At 41.2% G+C, this 22,926-nt stretch overlaps 1 protein-coding gene across 5 annotated transcripts in view; it reads right to left on the bottom strand.

The window, feature by feature from the left end:
* The window catches only part of PRDM10 (PR/SET domain 10), a 59,806-nt gene that overhangs the window by 9,520 nt on the left and 27,360 nt on the right, over positions 1-22,926 (bottom strand). For all 5 annotated transcript variants that reach the window (XM_067563900.1, XM_067563922.1, XM_067563915.1 and 2 more), the window contains 7 exons: positions 21,027-21,254; positions 9,233-9,580; positions 7,122-7,277; positions 5,251-5,430; positions 3,979-4,089; positions 1,955-2,155; positions 572-715 (listed from right to left, as the gene is read on the bottom strand). In XM_067563900.1, coding sequence (XP_067420001.1) covers positions 572-715; positions 1,955-2,155; positions 3,979-4,089; positions 5,251-5,430; positions 7,122-7,277; positions 9,233-9,580; positions 21,027-21,254 — 1,368 coding nt within the window. The remainder of the gene's footprint in view (positions 1-571; positions 716-1,954; positions 2,156-3,978; positions 4,090-5,250; positions 5,431-7,121; positions 7,278-9,232; positions 9,581-21,026; positions 21,255-22,926) is intronic.

Genomic DNA, 22,926 nt, shown 5'->3' with positions numbered 1-22,926 from the left:
TTACCCTCTTTTCCTGTCTCTCTCTCACCCTCCTTCCCTGTCTCTCTCTCTCACCCCTTCCTCCTCTCAAATCTATGGCAAAAATTTGGTGCGGCGCTTTATATTCCCCAGCATTGGCATGCCGCTCAAAGCCTCCTAGCTTTGGCCAACATCACCTCTAACCCAGGTACATACTTGAGTTGCACACCCCTGGTGTAAAGGTGGTAACCCCACCCACACTAGATCTGACATCTGTCATATCACGGCCTTGTATACTCAGCCCTTCTTCCAACATATGGCTCACATTAGTCTGTAAATATAAAATCCCGTGGAAAATTGAGTGTTGGGGTACTTATTAAAATTTGCAGAAGTTAGGGGGTACTTACTGCTTAAAAGGTTGAGAAACACTGCTCTAGTGGAACAAAAGTAAAGTGCATAGATTCATATATAGAAGTGATCTATGGGAATATCTCAACATAAGCCTTGTAATACCAAAGTGATTGGAGCCAAGTAAATGCTAATAATCATTATAATATAGGATATCTGACTGTTTCACTCAGATGGCCTGATTCACCATTCTTTGCATCCTTACCACAACGGTCTCTCCAGTAGTGCTGTCAGTGGTTAAAACTGCAGGAGTGGAACTGATGACGGCTGCTGCCAACGGCGTGTGTATCGTGTTAGGGAGCTGAGCAAACTCAGGGTGTTTCTTGCGAATGTGTTGTACCATCTTGGTCTGTGGGAGGGTGCAGAGAATAGGGTTAGGGAGACAGTCAGCAAGATTAGCTTTGATCACAATGAAAGCATCAGCTGTGCAAATTTCAGCTCTTTGCTTAGCCTGAATGGCTCAGGTCACCAGTGAGAAAACACAAAGACCATGGGGTTCATATTAATTAGACTTGCCTGGTGCTGAGCTTTTGCCTCGCAAACTTCATGGCCCCATTGACTGCTTTCCTTGACATTGTCAAATGTTTTGAGTACCCATTCAGAAGAGAGCAGAAAGTCTCTCTTCTGTCTCTGGCTCCCTCCTTCCTCTTTTTACTACCCATCTCATAAAAAGTCACCCATCAAAACAAACCTAAGGGGACAGCTTTGAAAAACCTATGGACAAAATTCTCAGAAGTGGCTCAGATTTTGGGTCCTCAGATTTTGGGTGTCCAACTCGGGACACCTTGTGCCTGATTTTGACAGGTGCTGAACATCTGCAGCAACCATTGTCTTCAAGTGGCACTGTGAATGTTCAGCACCTCTGAAAGTCAGGCCCAAGCTGTCTCAAGTGAGCATCCAAAAACAGAGGCACGCAAAATGAGAGGCCACTCTGGAAAATCTGGCTGCCAGTGTTCAAAAAGCAGGAAATATTGTGAGCAAAAGCTCTGCTTGTACCATGCCAGGCCTGCGCCTAGAAAACCAGCAATTCATCAGGACTCAACCCTTGGAAAAGGAGAAAAATCACTCTTTCAAATTCCTATACCCAGGACGTGCACAAGTATTATCTTCACTGGCTAAGGGCTTGTTCACATGCGGATGTTTTTCCAGAATATGGGAAGGTATGAATGTAAAGTGCTATCGCTATTCTGGAAAACCACTTCTATTCTCGAATAAGAGTGTCTACATGGGAAGGTATTCTAGAACAGCTTATTCCACAATAGCTATTCTGGTCAATTTCCACATGTAGACCAACCCTGAGACACAGGCAGATAAAGCAACTTACCCAATATCACACAGCAAATCAATGGCAGAGCTTGGAATCGAACTGTCAGGAATCCTGGCTACCAGTTCCCTAATCTAACCACTAAAAACTTCCTTTCTTTGTAAATCAAGTAAACTGTGTTCCCATTGTTAGTACTCCCCTTGAAACCAGCTGTCTGATTCATGATGAAAGGGTTGAAACCCTGGATTGACAGATTGCAAGTGCTGTAGTGGAACCACATGACGGGAGGGGCTCTGTTCTGGGGCAGTGAGACACTCACAGTACCTTACTGCTGTACTGTTTGGAACAGTGAGGACAACAGACTGGTGGAGTGGCTATTGTGCCCGTGAGCTGGGTGTGAGTACTCAGCATAGGGTCTGGCTCTCCCGGTCCTGCTGGGCGCAGTTTCCGGATACTTGGCGGTAGCTCCGCACCAGGATGGTTCTTCAGGATATGGGCTTTGCGTTTGCTGGCACTCTTGTACACCTATGGGGTAAAAATTTGGAATGAGAGCAGCATTCTGCCCAAAACAGAGAGAGTTTGGGTGTCTCCATCCAGAAAGTTCACGTGACTCTGTTAACGTGCACGCGCACACACACGAATCACTTTACCAGCCAGAGAGACAACTATCTCCAGGATGGAATGTAATAATTGCTTGACACTGCATAGAAACCCAGCACTACACAACCACGAAGGTCAGGAATTGAGGAGGAAAACCCTATTCAATTGACACTCCAAGGGGAAAGGTCAGGGAAGACAGAATGTAATCACCCAAGCTGGAATTTGCCAAGGCAACTAGGATTACCATCTCTACTCCTGCTTAAGCATCACTGGGTATTTAATAACTACAAGGGATCAGAATGTCTGTTTCAAGCCTAGTTTCTTTAGACACATTAAAGAAGCTACAGTTAGAGGAAAAACAACAAAGTAATCTTGTATAATAATATAAAAAGGAAGCAAGCTAAACAAAACTGAAGAAACATTCAGCAAGGAATGGGACACTCCTCTAAACCACAGGTAGAAGGCATCAGTGAATCATATCATGAGATCAAGAGAAGTTGGTGCAGCTTTTCCAGAATAAATAAAAGTCCACAGCAGAAACAGAGGTCAATGAGTAGGTCATACCCAGAAAAAGCAGGCACCCAACAAAGGCAAAGGAAAAGAAGCTGCTGGAAATCACTGGAATGTGGCTAAGAAGAGGGCAGCTCACAATAAAAGGTCTTAGGTCCAGATCTCCCAAGGTAAATACAGTAGACTTCAGAGTTATGAACATCTCGGGAATGGAGGTTGTTCATAACTCTGAAATGTTCGTAACTTTGAACAAAACATTATGGTTCTTCTTTCAAAAGTTTACAACTGAACATTGACTTAATACAATTTTGAAACTTTACTATGCAGAAGAAAAAGGCTGCTTTTAACCATCTTAACTGAAATGGAACAAGGAGAGAAGCAGTTTCCTTACCATGTCAAATCTTTTTTTTTTTAAACTCTCCCTTTATTTTTAGTAGTTTAAGTTTAACACAGTACTGTGCTGTATTTGCTTCTTTCTTTTTCTTTATGTATTTTTGGTTTCTGCTGCTGCCTGATTATGTACTTCTGGTTCCAAATGAGGTGTGTGGTTGACTGGTCAGTTTGTAACTCTGATATTCATAACTCTGAGGTTCTACTATAGGTACCTAATTCCCTTTGAGGATCTGGGTCTCAGAGACTGACTTTTATAAGTGGTGAGCACCCAGAGCTCCAACACAAGTCAAAAGACACTGTTGGTGCTCAGCACCTCTGTAAATCAGACCACTCCAGCAGTGCAAGGAGTCTTTGGTGTGTGAAATAAACTGAGCCTACGGAAGCTACAAAGTGTGTGATCCCCTAATTAGACTGGCAATCTTAAACACAAAGAGCAGAGACTATCCCCTCAGAACCAATCCAAAACAAAGAGGAGAAAAACAAAACTGAAATTTTCAACTTGCATTTAGTTGCCTTAGCTTCAATGTATTTCATCTTAATTTCTGCATGGACAGAGCTGGTACGAATGAGGTTTTTAAGGCCCAGCTTGACAAAGCCCTGGCTAGGATGATTTAGTTGGGGTTGGTCCTGCTTTCAGTAGGGGGTTGGACTAGACCTGAGGTCCCTTTCCTCCCTAATCTTCTATGATTCTATGACACTTCTATGATTGTATGAATGCTGGTGGGCAGCTGAGAGAGGTATTTTCTCAAGAAAATTACAAGTCCTGCCACATGTTTATACACATAAATTGGTTGCAAGAAGGTATAGGGCTGTGCTTCACTCTGACTGGCGACTTCCTTACGTACCTTATCACAGTACTGACAGAAGTAATCTCTGTTGGGTTTGATGATGGGTAGGGTTAGCTCCGGCACCTCCTCTATTTTCATGTCTGGATGTCTCTTTGATAAATGATTCACCTAAGAGAACGAAGCAAATCAGAATAAGAGAATACGTTACAGCTGGAAGCTAAACAATTGACCCTTCTCTTGGGCATGGGAAGCCTGGATTCCCCAGTGCAATGCCCCACCACAAAAATGCAATGTTGCTAACCAGCAGCACTAGACCATCTGATAGCACCGAGGGGTTAACATCCATGTGTGGTCAGTTGCTGAAGGGGAACCCAGTCACCCTGCTGCCCATTTCCAGTTTCTTTGGCTGAAAGACCTGTTGTTGGAAAAAGCAAAAATATACTAGCATAAATTTCCTTTGGTGGTTTTTTCTGATACACACTAATCTAATTTTCTTTGAGCCAGTGCAATGGAAAATCCAGGTGGGATATGATTCAGACTGATTTTTCACATTACTCCAGAATTTGCTGGTGCCAGGCAGCAGTACAGTTTGAATGGGTAATAAGGTTCTCAATAAACTAAGCATCTTTCCCCACAAAACTCAAAGGGAGGATTTCCCAAAGTGGCATTTTATTTCTTGTGGGGCAGATACTAGAATGTGCACGCCTGATCAAAATAAGAGAAAAGGGTGAAACTCTCCAGGGCTGGGAGCAAGGTGTTATCACCAGAAGCCCCCTAGCTGTGCAACTGTTTATTAGCAGAGATCACAACCAGATTGAGTCCCTGTGGAATGTTATACAAATCTGTTTGCACAAGTCTCCCTTCAGGGTCAAAGGCTGGCGACGTCCCTCACTGGAAGAATTAAAAAACAGAAAAGAGAGAGAAATAGTAGCGGGGACAGAGGAACAAAACAAAAATAATCTTAGTAAATAATACAGGAATGTTTGGAAATGGAGTGGTAGAGCTTACCTGTTTACCTGCTTGGACTATGCAATTGTATTACGAATCTCAAATTTGGTGCCCAGACAGCACTATGATGGATGTATTATACACCACAGTGCTTACACACAAGAAAGAAAGGAAAGAAACAAAGAGGACCTTTTGTAAGAACTACCATTCCTGCAGTTCTTTCTCAGCATTCCTATGTTCTAGTCACCTGAAATCTTCAGCCATTTCTTTCCTATTCATTAAAGCTAAATACAAAAGCTACCTTACGTAATAAATCATTTCTAAGTGACAAAAGTTCATTGGCAGAAATCTCAAGAGAGGCAAGAGCTTCAGGACACTAACCAGCATGCCTCTCCTCCGGAAGCCCATCATACACAGTCGGCACTTGAACATGAAGCTCTCATAGTCGGTGGAAGCTATCCGAGGCTTGAAGGTTTTGGAGCGGCTGATTCGATCAGCTTTCTTAGCCTCTCTTTCTGGATTATGCATCCTTTGCATGTGCTCCCGGAGCTTGTCTTTCCTCTGTTTAGGACAACAGTCAAAGAGGAAGAAAAACCAACTTTACAGCATTTGTCTGTTAAAGAAGTGGTCACAACGCATACCATATAGAGGTCCATTTTTGGAATGTTCATGTCCAATGTGGCTAAATATGGATGGAGCATGGCATGCTGGGAAGTTTTGCTTCTGAGGGCTGCATGTCATTATTAAAAGAAGCTACAGAACCTTTAGTTTCCAGGTTATGGCTGGTAGGCACTGAAAACTGTTACCTCGCTAATGCTAATTCAGTGGTCTCAGTGAGATGAGTTGGTGGGTCTCAGTCCAGTTCCCAGTGGCAAAAAGTCCCCATGACTACAAGTTGGCACAAAATGTAACCCTTGATGGCAAAGGTCAAACTCTGACTAAGTAGTAGAGGCCAAGGCCCGATCCTTCCCCCCACACACGCAAAACAGAAGGGGAAAATAGAGGGCAGCTGCAGCTTGCTTTGTTCAATGCACAGGTGCATCTGTATCTGTTTTCAGTTGTCTCCCTGACTTCAGTGGGAGTCCTACTTTAAAACCATCTCACTATGTGGGCCATTGTTGTTTTACATTTTTCCACCCACCCTTTCCATGTATGCACCTTTGTCCTGCACTCTGCACTATGGTAACAGCAGCTACTAGAGCTGATGTTATCTATGTTGTGAAAGGCTTTATAATAATAATAACAACAATGTAGTAATATTTCGCACTTCTGCAACTGCTGCCATCTCAAAATGCTTTACAGGCATTAAGTTATCCTCCTGAGTTATCATAGGTGCTATATTATTACACCCATTTTACAGATGGGGAAACAGACCTAGAGAGGTTAAAGTGACCTGCCCAAAGCTGCACAATAAGCCAAGATCACAGCCAGCAATGGAAGCCTGGAGTCCCAACTCTTGGGCATAGCCCACTACATAATACTTCCTCCCATATACAGAGTATTTCCGTCACCTTTCCTCTGGAATAGCCCTTTCCCTAGGCATCACAAATGCCATTGTTTTATTCCTTCTAGTTTGATGCTATGATCAGATTTTGCTACACTTTTTAACTTTTCAGAGGCTGTGGCATCTGATAGTTTCATGTTGTAGTAACCAAACTGACATTATTCCGCTTGGGATCTTACCAGAAAACTCCCACATGAGTTTATTAGATTTTTGCTCCCCGTTGCTAGCTTGTTGTGGGTCCAGTTCAGTTTCATACTGTCCCTTTAAAAATCTCTACAGCAGTTTAATTCTGTCTATTTTGTACTTGGAGTTGTAATTTTAAGATCAGATGTCCATAGTCACTTCTTAGAACTCATTTCTCATGGTTTGCCTGGGATATTAGTCCTTTGGTGTCAGTAAAAAAGACTTCCTAAACCAAGTAATGAGAAGCACAACGTTGGTGGCACTTTGCACTAACACTATTCAACTAACTGACTCTACAAGTGGATGGAAGGAGGATGAATTGGTGTTAAACAAGCTTATTATAAGCAAGAGCTGAACGGTTTGTTCAGGCCAGAGAGAGTAATTCAAAAATGTATGCTGCGGCACACACACTGCCTGGATCAATGCCTGCAACCTGCGTGCAAACTTAGCATGTCTACATGTGCTGATTGCTTCTGTTTCTGGGAGGACAATCTTGCTGACAAAAGAGAAGAAAATGCTGTTCTGGTATCGGTTCAGGAACACCACAGCCCATTAGATACATTACCTTGAACTGCTTGCCACAGGTGGAGCACAGGAAGTCCTTGCGGTCTGAGTGTCGCAGCATGTGGAGCCGCAGCTTGTCGGGACGGCAGAAAGCCTTGTCGCATTCTGTACACTGGTAAATCTTTTCTGAATGGAAGCTGCGCACATGCTTCTTCACCTGGCAGTGAAGACCACAGAGAAAACTCAGGGCACTCAAGACATGGAGCAAACAGATCACGGAACCATCTCAGCAGCTCTTAGCAACAGAGACTTGGTTACTATTGAAGCTCTTTTCTTTGGATAGAATCCATCAGCACAAGAAACTGAACAGCTTTGAGTAACAGTTTCCAAGAAATCGTTAGACCAAGCCATTCCCTAGTGGTGCTTTGGAATCCTATTCTCCTGCATCTGGGAGATGTGGAGATGAGCCAAAGGAATTTTTAAGAGTTTGCTAGTCTGTTCTAGGGAAACCTGAATTCTTGAGTGTGAAAGACATGGTTTACCAGAATACTTGGGGTGCTGATGATAGCTTAACAGATGATAACAGCATAATGAATGAATCCTTCTATCTTTCTTACAGATCAGCTTGGACATTTTGATCTCCCTAGCAACGATTATTAAAGGTACCTGCAATTGCATGATTGAGTATTTTAAAGACAATAATACATGGCTGATACAGTGGCTATGGTTTTACTAGACCAGCATTTTCAAGTTACATAGTTAGCTGATGCTCATTCCCTCTATTTCTTTCATTTGAAGGAAACGTGAGAACATAGATTGATCCCTTCTGATTAGAAAGAATTGGATAGCAATTACAGTATGCATGGGATGTAGGGAGCAATTCATTTTGAACACCTTCCTGCGTGCAGTTTCCTTTGCATGTTTTAGGAACGTGCTTTGCCTCATCAGGTGCACAACAAATTATGTACTAAAACAGCTAGTAAAGCTTGGAATTTCAAATCCCAACGCTGAAGAGAACAGGACCCCGATGCAATCCTTATTTTCTTCCTGCACCATGAAGACACTTATTATCTGTATCTGTTCAACATAAAAGTACTCAGGAAAGTAGACCATGATTTCTGATGATTATTCGCAGAATGACTGGACTTAATTATTCATACAGCAGCATATGAAAAAGTGGAAAGAATTTGGGAACTTTTCCCTTTCTAGATCAGTTTAAATGGAAACTTGATGGGGAACATAGCTTAGTATAACTAGCTTGTTATTTTCCTTCTGCTCCATGTTAACACAGGCTGAAATTATTTTGGGGTGGAGGGTTGTAGTTATAATTCCCCGCCCTCATTTTTTCTTCTTTGGACTTTTGGTCTATCAGTTCCTGGATTTATCACTTGACTTGAAACTGGATTTCCAGGTTTAGACTCAGGTTACGGTAGCCTAGTGAGACATATGCCATCTTCTCTATTCATGTTAAATGAAATGAAGGTATGTAAGGTAGGTTTACATTTTTCTCACCAAACAAGAAAACAGTTCTCTAAAATTTCTATAATGTCTTTCATCTTAAAGGATCCCACAAATTGCACAAAGGGGTTTCATCAGCCACCACTGAAACACAGCTGCTTCTTGTATGGAATGTGGAAATGAAGAGGAATAATGTACTCAGCTGAACCTACAGGAGGAATTTAGGGAAGCAGAACATACTGAAATGCTCTGCAATTATTGCCCTAGAGTCAACAGCATTATCTTGCAAAAAAGGCCATGGGATTTTAAATATATAACACATTTTAATATGTAAGTTTAACAGTCAGAAGACAGGGATACATTCTGATGTCTACTGCATCCAGCAAGAGGGAAAAACCTGTTGTGCCATGCATCTTAAACAACTATATGCAGTCAAGAATTCTGTTTCACGTTGTCCAAAAGACTGCACTAACAACACTGCACCGCATTGGAGAATTGGGTCACTACTGACTCAGAGGGAAAAGTGCCACCTACAAAATGAACAATACCACTTCCTGCAATGCTGTCAGTTTTCCCATCCAAGAACTGATCCTGCTTAGCTTGCAAGAGCATACAGACTTACAGCATAAGCTGGCCTGAATGGAAACAATTCTGAGACGCATTACACATGCCAAAGGCCTGGAAGCCATTGCTTGTGGTCAGCATGGCACTCACCTGGATAAAATCGGGAAAGCGCTTTTTACAGGTAGGGCAGGTGAAATAGCCATCGTTGACATGGATTGCCACGTGATCTTTGAGCAGGTCCAAGCGGTCAAAAGACTCAGGACAGAAAATGCAGGAATACGTTTTCTGGTCCAAGTGGAATTTCATGTGACTCTCCAGAGCACCACTGTTGATGAAGCCCTTGTTGCAGATGTCACAGGTCAGAGGGCAGTTCCCCTCCCGCCCATGGAATCGCAAGTGCTGATCCAGCTTGTCTTTCTCTCGGAACGCCTTCCCGCACTGCAGGCATTTGAAGGGACGGAAGGACTTTCGGATGAACAGGTGCTGAAGAGCTGCATTCTGAAAGACACACCCAAGAAAGAACATCAGTGTTTATTATCACATACAGATTTTACATACAAATATTATCAAATTTAAATGAGCCAAGATATTGAGGAGTTAAATCTCAAAAGACTCATTTGAAGTAGGTATATATTATCTCCATTATACAGATGGGGAAACTGAGGCAGAGAGCGCTTACAAGGCTTGCCTAAGGTCACACAGTGAGACAGTAGCTGAGCCAGGAACGGAACTCAGGAGTCCTGAGTCCCCCTCCCCTGCTCTGAACACATTTTGAGACTTAATTTTTTCTGTAACATAAACTCACTTTTCTCTCTCAAGTGGGGGCTTGAGCTTGAAAGATGTTGGGCAACTGCAACTGATCTCTCAGGACAAGGCTCTGTGTTTTTATAGTTGTAGATTAGTCAATACATTGAGGCCTCTCCCAGTTACTCATGTGCATTGTTAGCACAGCCTTTAAAAATCTGCAGTCTTTCAGGGGGTTAGTTTCTGCATCAAGGAGCATCAGAGAGATCTGCAGCAGTGATTTAGCCTGGCCTCAGAATCATACTGCTAGATGTGCAAACCTAAACCTTCTCAGTATTATTAAAAAAAAGGAACAGGAGTTTCAAACAGAAACACACACAGAGTTCTGGTAAGCTAAAGAGAGCTTTGGCAGAATTTTGTGGGCCAATCAAAGGTATTCAATTATATCTAATTTAGAGATTAAACTCTATTAAATATTTATTTTTAAATTAACTTACTATGTATCCCCTGCTATTGTTTTCTTTTTCTTCCTTACTTCCTTTCTTTCTTTATATTGTATATCTTTTCTTCTCACTCCCTTTCAGGGTCTGTTTTCCTTCGATCTAGTTTTTCTAAAACATTTAACAACTGCTGTTTCCTTCCTTCTCCTTCTAGATTAGACAAATCCAGCAAAGCCCTGCTCAGCTCCTGATCTCTTCTCTGACTGCTGTAGGAGCAGTCACAACAGGACTTGCAACCTGTGAAAATAATTTGGTTGCCCAGTGGGCCTGCATTTCAGTAGTGGCCAGGGACTTTTTATGATGGCTGGCAGTGAATATGGGAGTGGACTATGCTTACAAATATGAAATCCCATATTATAGTGCAATATCCTCAGCAGACGAATGAAATGGCCTGGTGATTCTCCAATTGCTCTCACGGGGCTATAGAAATCTAAGGAATTTTTACACTCCTTCAAGACAGAATCTCCTGTCCAGTGTTTACTGTTGTCTCCTTCCATTCAGCTTCTCTGATGTTTTTTTAAAAAAAAAATCCACATCCATGCTCAGCAGGGAAATAGTACTAGAATGCTGCTAGTTATTGTGTTTAAACATGTTGGTTATTAGTACGCTTTAGAGCAGACAGGGTCTTAGAGGACAAAATTCCCTTGTTAAAATAATCTCCACTCTCCTTTCCTTATGGGAACTTCTTGGCTGGCATGCACTGCTACCCTTGAGTGGGTGTCAAACAGCAGATACTGATGAAGCAGGGTTCAGAGCTGCTCTGTCAGAATTAGAAGGCACTTTGGGAGTTATTTTGGAGTACTGGGCTACAGACACATGAAGAGAATCTGAATGGTTCTCTCCATTGTCTGAGCTGTAAAGGAGGAACACATGCACTCTTTCCAGTTGAAGGGAAACATAACAGCAACTACTGTTTATAGAAAACTATAAAACACTAAAATATATACTATATATACACATGCACACACACAGACATGTATATACATTTCCCTTTTCCCATGTAATCTCAGACACCATCCTCTGGTATAAGGAAAATTTCTAGTCACAATCAGAGGCTGTGGAATGTTCAACAACACCAGTGATTAATTTAGCTGAAATCCCTTGAGTGCCTTATAATGGATTGCACTGGAGTTGGGAGTCACTCTTATAGTGGGGGCATATTGCTCTGTTATGGAGTCAATTTTTGAGGCGAGTGGTCTTTATTTTAAAACCCATACCTCAAAATCCTGCAGCACTTTTCATAGAATCATAGCAATGTAGGGCTGGAAGGGACCTCAAGAGGTCATCAAGTCCAGCCCTCTGCACTTAGGCAGGACCAAGAAAACCTAGACCATCCCTGACAGGTGTTTGTCCAAACTGTTCTTAAAAACCTCCCTTGAAAACCTATTCCAGAGCTTAACTACCCTTGTAATTAGAAAGTTCTTCTTAATATCTAACCTAAATCTCCCTTGTTGTAGATAAAGCCCATTTCTTGTCCTACCTTCAGTGGACATAGAGAACAATTGATCACAGTTCCCTTTGTAACAGCCCTTAATATATTTAAAGACTTATCGGGTCCCCCCTCAGTCTTCTGTTCTCAAGTCTAAACATGCCTAGTTCTTTTAACCTTTCCTCATAGGTCAGGTTTTCTAAACCTTTTATCATTTTTGTTGTTCTCCGCTGGATTCACCAATTTGTCTGCATCTTTCCTAGTGTGGTGCCCAGAACTGGACATGGTACTCCAGCTGAGGCCTCACCAGTGCCGAGTAGAGCGGGACAATTACCAATTGTGTCTTACATAAAACGCTCTTGTTAACACACCTTAGAATGATATTAGTCTTTTTTGCAACAGCATCACATTGTTGACTCATATTCAATTTGTGATGCATTATAACTCCCAGATTCAACAATACTACCCCGTATCCAGTTATTCCCTATTTTGTAGTTGTCCATTTGGTTTTTCCTTCTTAAGTGAAGAACTTTGCATTTGTTTTTACTGAATTTCATCTTGTTGATGTCAGATCAATTCTCCAATTTGTCAAGGTCGTTTTGAATTCTAATCCTGTCTTCCAAAGTGCTTGCAACCGCTCCCATCTTGGCATTATCTGTACATTTTATAAGATACTCTCCACTCCATTATCCAAGACATTTATGAAAATACTGAACAGTACCAGACCCAAGACAAACCCCTGAGGGACTCCATTAGATTCACTGCCTCAGTTTGACAGTGAACCATTGATAACTATTCTTTGAATATGGTCTTTCAACCAGTTGTGCACCCGCCTTCTAGTAATTTCATCTAGACCACATTTCCCTAGTTTGCTTATGAGAATGTTATGTGGGACTGTGTCAAAAGCCTTACTAAAATCAAGATATATCACATCTATTGATTCTCCCCTATCCACTTGGCCAGTAACACTGTCAAAGAAGGAAATTATGTTGGTGTGGAATTTGTTCTTGGCAAATCCATGCAGGCTAGTCCTTGCAACCCTCTTTTCCCCCAGGTGCTTAGAAACTTTTTTTTTTTTTTTTAAACTGATTTGTTCCAGTATCTTTCCAGATAGCAAAATTAAGCTGACTGGTCTGTAAGTCCCTGTGTCCTCTTTGTTCCCCTTTTCAGCCTAGGATCTCAAGGTACTTTGCAAAATGAGAAATTACAGCACACAGTGTCCCTGGGAGATGATGTTATCTCCACTTTGCAGATGGAAGAACTGAGGCAAAGGAAGGTGAGGTGATTTGCCCAAAGTCACACAGAGAGTCAGGGACAGAAACAGAACCCAGAAGTGGTGACTCACAGTCCCACCTCTAACAATTAAAAATCTTTCTCTTAAGAAACACTTAAGAGGCCAAATTCAGTCCTAGAGTAAGCAACTCCCTACATGCTCTTACACAGTGATTCAACTTGCACCATAATCTTGGGTTTATATGTTTATGTTGTTTGTATAGCTATTTATTTGTGTTTTAAAATCAAAAGTGCATAATTTTCTTTTAACTACAGAGTTTTACCAATGAGCCAAACAGTACAGATGCAATTCAAATTTCTATCTCCTCCAATACTGTTTCTTAATGTATTTAATCCAAATCCTTTATCTGAGTAGTAGAACAGAGGGTCAGATCCTCACCCCGAATAAACTGACACAGCTCCACTGATGTCAAAGAGGATATGCTCATATACACCAAATGAGGATCTGGTCTATATCTATAAACAGACTTTTGGAGACTTTTATACTCTCCTCTGTTTACCTCTTGGAAGCTTAAAAGACAAATTTATTTTCTAATCACTTCTGTCCTTTTCCTTTTTCAACTTTAAGTGTAATGAATTGCAGAATGTGAAACAATGAAGCCACACTCTGCATGGTTGTACATAAGAAGAGTTATAAAGATCTACCCACAGTTAAAGAAAACCATAGAAAGCTACAAGATGGGTTAGGTAATATATTATTCTGGGTCAGGTAATATCAGATTCTTCACCCATTGCCAACAACTCCCTTCCTTACTGGTACAATGCATAAGATATAACTAGGGTGACCAGATAGCAAGTGAGAAAAATCGTGACGGGGGTGGGGAGTAATGGGTGCCTATATAAGAGAAAGCCCCAAATAGCAGGACAGTCCCTATAAAATTAGGACATCTGGTCACCCTAGAACCAAAGTGAACACAGCCTTTCAGAAAAGTGGTCTGGCTCGGCTTTAATTTTAGAGCAAAATTCCACTCTCAGAGCAGCACACTGCATCTGGATTCAAGTATTTTGCTTTCCCTATATTCATGAATGTCTCAGCAGGGGCAATCAATATGGGCCAGCTGTGATGTTCACTGGGAACTGTTCACTGGGAACTGGACTGAGACCTATTTCACAAAGGCCCCCAAGCAGCTAAAAGATGGCAACAAATCCCTTTTCCAGCTTCCCCTGACCTGGCCTAGATTTGAACAGATGACCAAGAAGGGAGAAAGGTTCCAATTCCCAACTACCAATTTCACGATCCACCCAGTCTCCTTTTCTTATGGATGAATGGACCTGAAATTAAAGACTTTCTGAATGGAATATTAAACGTCATGCTTCAGTGTGTAAACAAATTTTAATGATTAGAAATCAGGATGAGACCTAATGTGGGGGGCAGATTATCCCACATCTATCTACTGTGGGATTTTTACATCTTCTTCTGAAGTTTCTGGAACTGACATTGTATTCAGAGACAGAATTTTGGACTAGATGGACTCTGGGACTGATCCAGCATGGAATTTTCTGTATAGTTACCCTGTATGTACAATTACATCATGACTATGCCAGATCTGCTCTGGAGATAGTTTGTTAATTAAAGAGCTATTGTCAACTAGTTATAAACACATCATTTAGATTTGGAAAAAAGTAAGGGGATTTACAAAACCTATTATCATTATATAAGTTTCCCTTGGTGGTGGTGGTGGAGTTGTGATTGGTTGGGGTGTTTTGGGGGGTTTTTCCACTTAGTTTTGAATTTAAACATTCCCCTTTCACTATGTCATAAACTCAAACACTACAGTAAAGTGCTAGTGCCATAAGAACCAGAAAGTGAGGCTGACTAGAAACTTAAGTGATATTGATCAGACTACTCTCAGTCAAAACTGAGTGATGCGCACAATTACTGTATGCATTATTTTATTATTTAATTGATGTTTTATTTCTGTAAGTATGCTTGAAGATATTTGATAAGTACATTTTAAAATATAAATAAACGGATACATAATATTTTGCATTTACATTCAAAGTAAGTAATCAGTAAATGGTAAAAGTATAGTTCATTTTTAAAATTCTCCCAGTTGTAATATCTGTAGTTGTCATTAGTAATGTAGATAAGGGATATTTTGTTTATACCTGAGTTTTATGTTGACCAGTGTCCCTTTAACTGTTGCTAAAGCACCGAGGGTGAAATCCTGGCTTTACTGAAATAAATGACAAAACTCCTATGTGATTTGAATAGGTCCAAGATTTTACCCCCAAAAGTTTCAACAATGAACGTTTGGGAGTCCAACATAAGTGGTGGTAGTTGTTGATATATATTTATCAATAACTAAGTGGTGCATTTTTAAAAACTATTTATTTAGAGGGCTTACTGTGGAGCTTACCACCATAGTACCTGTTAATAGTCATATTAACTAATTAGCAACTAGACATGCTGATTCATTAGAAAACTAAATATTTAGAAGAATCTATATGATTGCATGTTACATTTAAGGTAGTTTTAAGGCAGATGAAATTTGGGACCTAAGGTACGTGGGAATAGCTCTTTCAATGCAACTCCATATTAGATATCTCCTAAGCGGATACTGTTAATAGCACTAGACAGAGAGGTTTAAAATATATTGGTTTGGTGCACACTCTGCCAGACTGCTAACACCACTGAAGATTAACATAAACCACCAAAATCAGGTACACAGAGGAGCACCAGACAGACTTAAAGAGAATCTGAGGCTGCAAAGGGACAGTACTTTATCCACAAGATATGCACACAAAATATCCATCTTAAAGTTTTGGATGATTCATTTAAACATCTTTTAAAGAGCTAATTATTATTAATTCCTTGCAGTGGATCAGTCTGTCTGAATGGGACTAAGAGAAACTATGCAAACACATAGTTATTGGGATGACACTCAGTTTTGTGCATGATCTATATACAAAGAACAAACACAAGACCATCAACAACGCAGATTCCATCCGGAGACATTAAGCGGAGATTGCACAAAATGATATGGCAGGCAATTTTGTTTTGTTCCGTTAGGTTAGACACAGGAAAAAAACCAAACCTACCTGCAGCTCCAACTGAGCAGGAAGCATTGGGGGAGAGAAAAATATTTATGTTATCAAATGGACCGTAAAACAGAAGACTTGACTTCTGCAGTAATCAGTCTCCTGTGGGTCATCATCAGTCAGGGCCAAATCTGGAAGTCTGAGCTCAGACTTTACTCAGGCAAAACTCCCAGTGAGAGTTCTGCCCCAGTAAGGACTAAGCAGGGACTTCAGGATTTGCCCTTCAATTAATAAACTGCCAAGAGGGAGCTAAAGGGTGAAGATGAAAATCACAGATAATCTTTAAGATAAAGTGTTTCTTTGCCTTTCATGTTTTCTCAGATATTGTGTTTATTAAAAATTATATAATGAACCCTGCAGAGTCTCAGTGAAAATGAAATGTGCATGGTAAGAAGCAGTAGCTAAGGAAAGATAAAGAGGTTATGGATGTAAGGATCAGATTGCTGGGAAGCAAGGGGTAGTGATTTATTTAAGTGAGGTCCTACTGGTCTGTACGCCTCAGAATTTAATAATCTCTCACATGTCTATCGTGCCTTTCGGCTTGAAGGATCCCATTATACTTTTCAAACTGCGCCTCTGTCCTGAAAACTGCTCTGCATGAGTGAAGGGTTTCATCCACATGGAGCAACTTTCAGGATCAGGCCTATGTAAGTACAGCATTTTTTAAATGCATCCACTTCTGTGATCAGAGTGGCAACTAATGAACACATTGATCGCTGCACAACAGTGGGTTAGGAAACATTTATTTTGGCCAAAGACAATGATGGTAACCCACATGTCACAGTTCAGGGCCACTGCACCTGTATTCTCCCTCTGTGTTTCAGCAAGGGCATCCACTGGCTCCCCTGTCACCTCTCTTGAATGGAGACATGCTTTTCACTTTCTTCTGAGAAAGATATTTCCAGGCTGAACAGTTCCCTGCTTTCAATGTGTTATTCCCAGCAGACACAGGCTGTTCAAGCTGGCTTGCTAGCTTTCTTTTCAGAGATGGTTAACAGTGTGACTGCCCACGGTTATAGTTACCACACAGCTCTTTTTATGTAAGCCTCTTTTATTGTTAAGTTAATAGCACTACAGAGAAAACATATTAAAACTAATAAAAGAACCTATACACATGCTAATAGCCTTACCGGAGATCACCCCAACTCTAAAACGGGCTCTGGCAGGAGCAGTCCTTTAACACCCCACCAAGGGGATTCCTTGTGGTTTCAAGTTCATAACAGCTTCATCTCAGAACAAGCACACAGTCTTATGGTACCTCAATAGGCCCAGTTCTTCCAGCCCTTCCTTGAGGATTGGGACCCACCGTGGACCAGGGGTCCTGTCTGTCTGCTAGATCAGGAAGAAGGCCCTGGGCCTGCATAAAACCAGGCAGTTATCCAAAAATCCTTTCTTTGTCTGTTGGTCCCTGAAGAATCCAGTTTGAACTAGTATATCCTAATCTTTCCAGGGGGTGGCTTCAAAAGGCTGATAACCGGAGGAAGCATTAGCATCCCCTTCCACCTAGAGGAGCTACATACGATTCCACAATAACACATACACAACTGCTTTTTCAATACAGTGGACCCCAAAGGTATAAACCTAATTCAATAAGGTTTAAATAATTCAGTGAAGTTTATCTTAGTTCCATAAGGTTTGTCCAGGATAGTGCCAGTCTGACATACCTACTTGTAAAAAAAGAGTGCCCTGGGATCTTTAATGTCCATACAAAACAGGTAGAACCTCAATGTTTAAGCTCTGATCACAAGTCTCCCGCAGAGAGAACTCCATGAACTCTACAGAAGAAGGCTGAAGGGACGGATTGACTATCAGGATTTGAACCTATGGTTCCAGTGAGTCTGAATGTTTCAAACTAGAAATTTAAACCATTAAGCCATTCCCTCTGACTTATAGCCTAAAAATTGTAGCCTTCTTGGTAAGTAGGTTTGTACCTTCCCAAAATATATAGAACGGTCCTGATTTTGACAGGTGCTTTCCAAATGCAAGCCCTACATTTATGCTGACTGTTGTAACACTGTGTTATGAAAGCTCTGTATCTTCACCATGTGATGTTGCACAAGTAAATGGAATTCCAAATGTCTCAAGGAAATTATTTATTACGTGGAACGAATTCATAGAAGTGATGTTCCTCCACATATACACTTCAGGCAACAGGTTCTAGAACTGCAAAGGCAAACCAATGCCTGAGCTGTAAACAAGAAACCCAACAAAGGAGTGGCAGATATATCTATGTACTTCCTTTAGTGTGGACCTGATCCAGCACCCATGGAAGCCAATGGAAATAATGGGGGCTGATTCAAGCCCTACCTGCACTCTACCCTCTACCTGACACACTGTGTCAGCCTTGCACATGCATAGGCTTATGTTACTATGTTTTCCTCAAGAGGCTGCATCCTATTGGATGCTATAAACCCTGAATGCAATGGTACAAGTGTGAACGTCCATTAGGAGCTAGTTTTTTATTACTGTGTATTTAATGCAGAAGTCATTTTTTGTTCTTTAAGTTTAAAATCCAAAGAATATTTCTCCCCTTTGTTGCGGTTATAAGAGAATCATGTCATTTCAAAAGAACATCAATTCATTGATCAAGGCGTCCTCAATTAAAATGAGTACATCTAGGATGCAAATGACTGAACATTCGTAAAAGTTTTATTATTTTTTAATATTACTCATACTCCGGAGTACCTGTTTATATGTTTAATTTCAGAGTGCAACAGAAGACAACATAGTAAAACTGATAAGGTTTGGAATAATCACACAAGGCCTCTTCATGATAATTATTTCTTTTAAGTATTTGACTGGAATTGTTTGCCTGAAGATGGGCAGTCCTACCATCACCCCATGCTTTATTCCTTTCTTAGAAACACAGAAGAGATTCACAAAGCTTGATTTATGAAAATAAAATTACTTTTATGTCTCTTATATAGTTTCTCAACAGCCAGGCCAGGATAAGTGCCAAGTTATTGCTTTTGAGTAAGGAATCTTATCTAAATAATCATGGTGACTCAGAACCACCTAGGTCCTGGTCCCAATTGGTAGCCACAAATTTTGTACCCGTTCTTTAAAAATAAATAACATTTTACATATTTGAAACCATAACGTTGGCTTCCCTTTGCTGGTTTATGACATTTCCTATCTGCATGCTGGGATAAAAGGATGCAGTGAATTGCACGTGCCCATCTGAAGAGTAAGTTCTGACAAACTGTCACAGTTTGGTGTGGATTTTCATGATTAAAATCTAAGGTTATAGTTTAAGTACTCTTGTAAATCAGGGAACGATAGCAATGCACACAGCTTAACGTAAGCTAGGCAGGGCTCTATGGCACCATCCCACATGCAGTTCTTCCAGTGCCCCCTGAGTTGAAGAACCTCTGCTTTGAAGAACCATAAATCTCTAGGGCTTTGCTAACCAAAGGTTGCCAAATGTGCCAATCTGCAAGGGGATCTGAGGGAGAGATCTGTGATACAAACATGTCACCAAGGAATAAACAAACACCAAACTCATCTCACTTGTGACTCAAACCCAAGTTTCCAGGAAACAAAGGCTAATGCATGATACAAACCAATTCAATCTCTTTCCCGTTACCTCCAAACCAAGACTGAGACCTTCAGACCTTTTTAAATCCAATCATTGAAGAAATCCAATGAAACCACCTCTCCCCATCACACCCCAGGCTGCACTTTTTAGGACAGAAGTTGTACCATTTTATGCAAAATGAATCAAGACAGACTTGGGAACAGGTCCAATGCTATTTATTGTCAGAGCTTCAGCAGCTGTCTCCTTACTCTATAACAGTCCGACCATCACTGCCTGCTCTTACCAGCCATGTTCCCAGTGGTCTTGGGTTACAGCTGTATGGTGGCTGTACATAAACACACCATTACAAGTCTAGTGTTTTCAATAGAGAGGAAGATCAAAAGATAGACCACTTCATAGAAAACTGACTCCTACATGCCACGCATTTTATCAGTTTCACACTCATGCATTTTTAGTGTGGCTGGGACAAACCCTACCCATAGTTAAATCACTGAATCTCTTAAGTAACACCATCAATGCTGTCACATATACAATGGTGTACACTGAGAGTAAAATCTGGCTCAGTGTCCCCCTATAAGAATCATTCCTTTTTTAATCCTTTCTCTTTCTCTCATCCCCTAAAAATGAAGTCTCAACTTGTTTGCAGCTGTTTCCTTCTGTAATCAAAATTTTACACATGGAGGAGAAAAAAAAAAGATTTTAGGCTAAATAAACCAATCTCACAATTACATGGCTTGAAGGATTATTTGCCTGAATCATTTCCTGCCCACACATGATAGAAAAAGCAGCTTTCTCAGCTGCCACAAAGCACAGGTTCAAAGTGCTTGCTCTTGGTATGCAAGTTCTCAGCGAAAGCTCTACCCTCACAAAGGGAGAAAGTTTCCTACGCCGAGAGAGAATTTTATCATTAAAAAATCTTCATCAACATCATCATCATCATCATCATAAGAATGAATGGACACAAACTGAGGTCACGTGCCTCTTTGGCAATGACTTCTAAAGCCAACAGATCTGCGAGACACACAGATGGTGGTCTGAACAGGCCATTAGTCCATGTCACAGCACTATGATTCTGCCGGCTGTTCGGCGCACTCCTGCCTGCCAGCTTGTGCGGACTATGTGTCTATGAAAGTATTACTGTGCTGGAATTGAACCAGCTCCAGTTGGTGACCAAATCTCACTAGCATCTCATGAGACACTAACCCTTTGTATTAGGTTTGTCTTACTTTCTGAATGAGGGAATTTTTTGAGCTTGAGATGTCGTGTTTGGGATTTGAAGAAGAACATAAGACTGGAGAAAAAGACCAGCTGTTGCCTGGCTGGTAATTCAAGCCTTCCACTGGCTAAAATAAAGTGAGAAAGTGGGAGAGGGCATGGGCCACTATCATCTTCACTTACCCGAATACGCTTTGCTCGCCGCATGTCATCTGCTGTCATAGTGCTCTGCGTAGGCACTGCGCTCTCATCATGCTGCTGCTGGAGTTGCAGTGGTTGGCCTTCCGGCGGCTGATCCAGTGCTGACTGCGTCTCTGGTGGCACTGGGGTCTGCTCCTGTTGTTCCAGCCCATTCAATGTGGCTTGTCCTTCCTCATCAAACTGCCCCTTGCTGGAAAAATGCAGCATGTCCTGAAATCGCAAATCACACAGTGATTATTTCCCCCACCAGTGAGAAAGGCTCTGATAATACTCAGTTGGCAGGTGGTTGTATTTCTGCAGATTTTAAAAAGATCACACTCATTACACTGGTCTATACCAGCCTTTTTCCTCTAAAATGTCCACAATTGCTAACAGCAGTTCAGCTAGTGTAGATCGTGTTCTAACCACGTTATCCAAGCCTGATCATGACAAAGGGGTTAAACCACAGGCGGCCTAGCTACATTAGCGTCCTACCGTTGCTATCACCAAGGGAGATGAATTCTTTGGCCACAGTGGGAAATTTTAAGGAAAAATCCTTCATGTAGACGAGGCCTCAGGGGAAATGCAGAGGGTCTCTCTCTTGCCCAAGTTAACTGACAAGCGGTGTTTTCATGTTCAAAGCTTGCCCTATCTAGCAAACTAACTGGAGTGGTAAAACTAGCAGTAAGAAACTGGGACATTAAATTGTGTCCTGTGTGTTTTCATAGCCAACTGCCAGGCTCCACTTCTACAGGCAGCAGGAATACCAAATTGTGTGTTGAGTTTACATTTGTTACACAGCAGGGCTGCTTTTCTGCTTCTCTGAACCAGTTTAGAAGAGGTGGGGATCTTGGGAGTGAAAAGCAGAATGCCCCAAACCATACATTCTCCTCCCTCACAAATTCCAATAAATATTCTGGGATGGAAGATTCCAATAGCTTTTAAAAAATTATATTAACTGCTTAGAAAACAACTAGGGAAATTTGAGTATTTATACCTCTGGTGTTTATCCCTCTGATATATTTATAGAGATCAATCATGTCTCCGCTCAGCCTTCATTTTGTTAGTCTAAGCAAGCCAAGCTCCTTAAGCTCCTCTGATAAGGCAGATTCTCCATTCTTCTGATCATCTTCCAGTAACCCTTCTCTGCACCTGTTCCAGTCTGAATTCATCTCTTAAATATGGGAGACCAGAACTGCGCACAGTATTCCAGATGAGGTCTCAACAGTGCTTTGTACAATGGTAATAACACTTTCCCATCTCTACTGGAAATACCTCACCTGATGCAACCTAGGATTGCATTAGCCTTCTTCATAGCCACATCACATTGGCGGCTCATAGTCCTCCTATGGTCGACCAATACATCCAGGTGTTTCTTCTCCTCTGCCATTTCCAAGCTAAATTCCCAGCTTATAGCAAAAATTCTTGTTGTTATTCCCTAAGTGTATGACCTTGCTTGCACTTTGACCTATTAAATTTCATCCCAATTCTATTACTCCATTTTTCATGGTTGTCCAAATCTTCTTGTATGATATTCTAGTCCTCCTCCGTACTGACAATACCGCCCAACTTTGTGTCATCTGTATATTTTATTAGCACACTCCCACTTTTTGTGCCAAGATCACTATTGAAAATATTAAATAAGATTGGTCTCAAGACTAATCCTTGAATAACTCCACTAGTAACTTCCATCCAGGCTGACAGTTCATTTTTTGGCATGACCCATTATAGTCTCCCCTTTAACCAGTTCTTATTAACCTTTCAATTCTCATATTAATCCCCATCTTCTCCAATTTAACCAATCGTTTCCAATATGAAACTGTGTCAAATGCTTTACCCAAATCCAGGTAGATTAGATCTGCATTTCCTTTGTCTAGAAAATCAGTTATCTTCTCAAAGAAAA

The sequence above is a fragment of the Emydura macquarii genome, unplaced genomic scaffold (assembly GCF_026122565.2).
Source record: "Emydura macquarii macquarii isolate MOO-44397 ecotype Brisbane River unplaced genomic scaffold, CSIRO-AGI_Emac_v2 contig_312, whole genome shotgun sequence".
NCBI classification, from domain to species: domain Eukaryota; kingdom Metazoa; phylum Chordata; order Testudines; family Chelidae; genus Emydura; species Emydura macquarii.
This window is presented reverse-complemented; position numbering and strand designations above follow the sequence as displayed.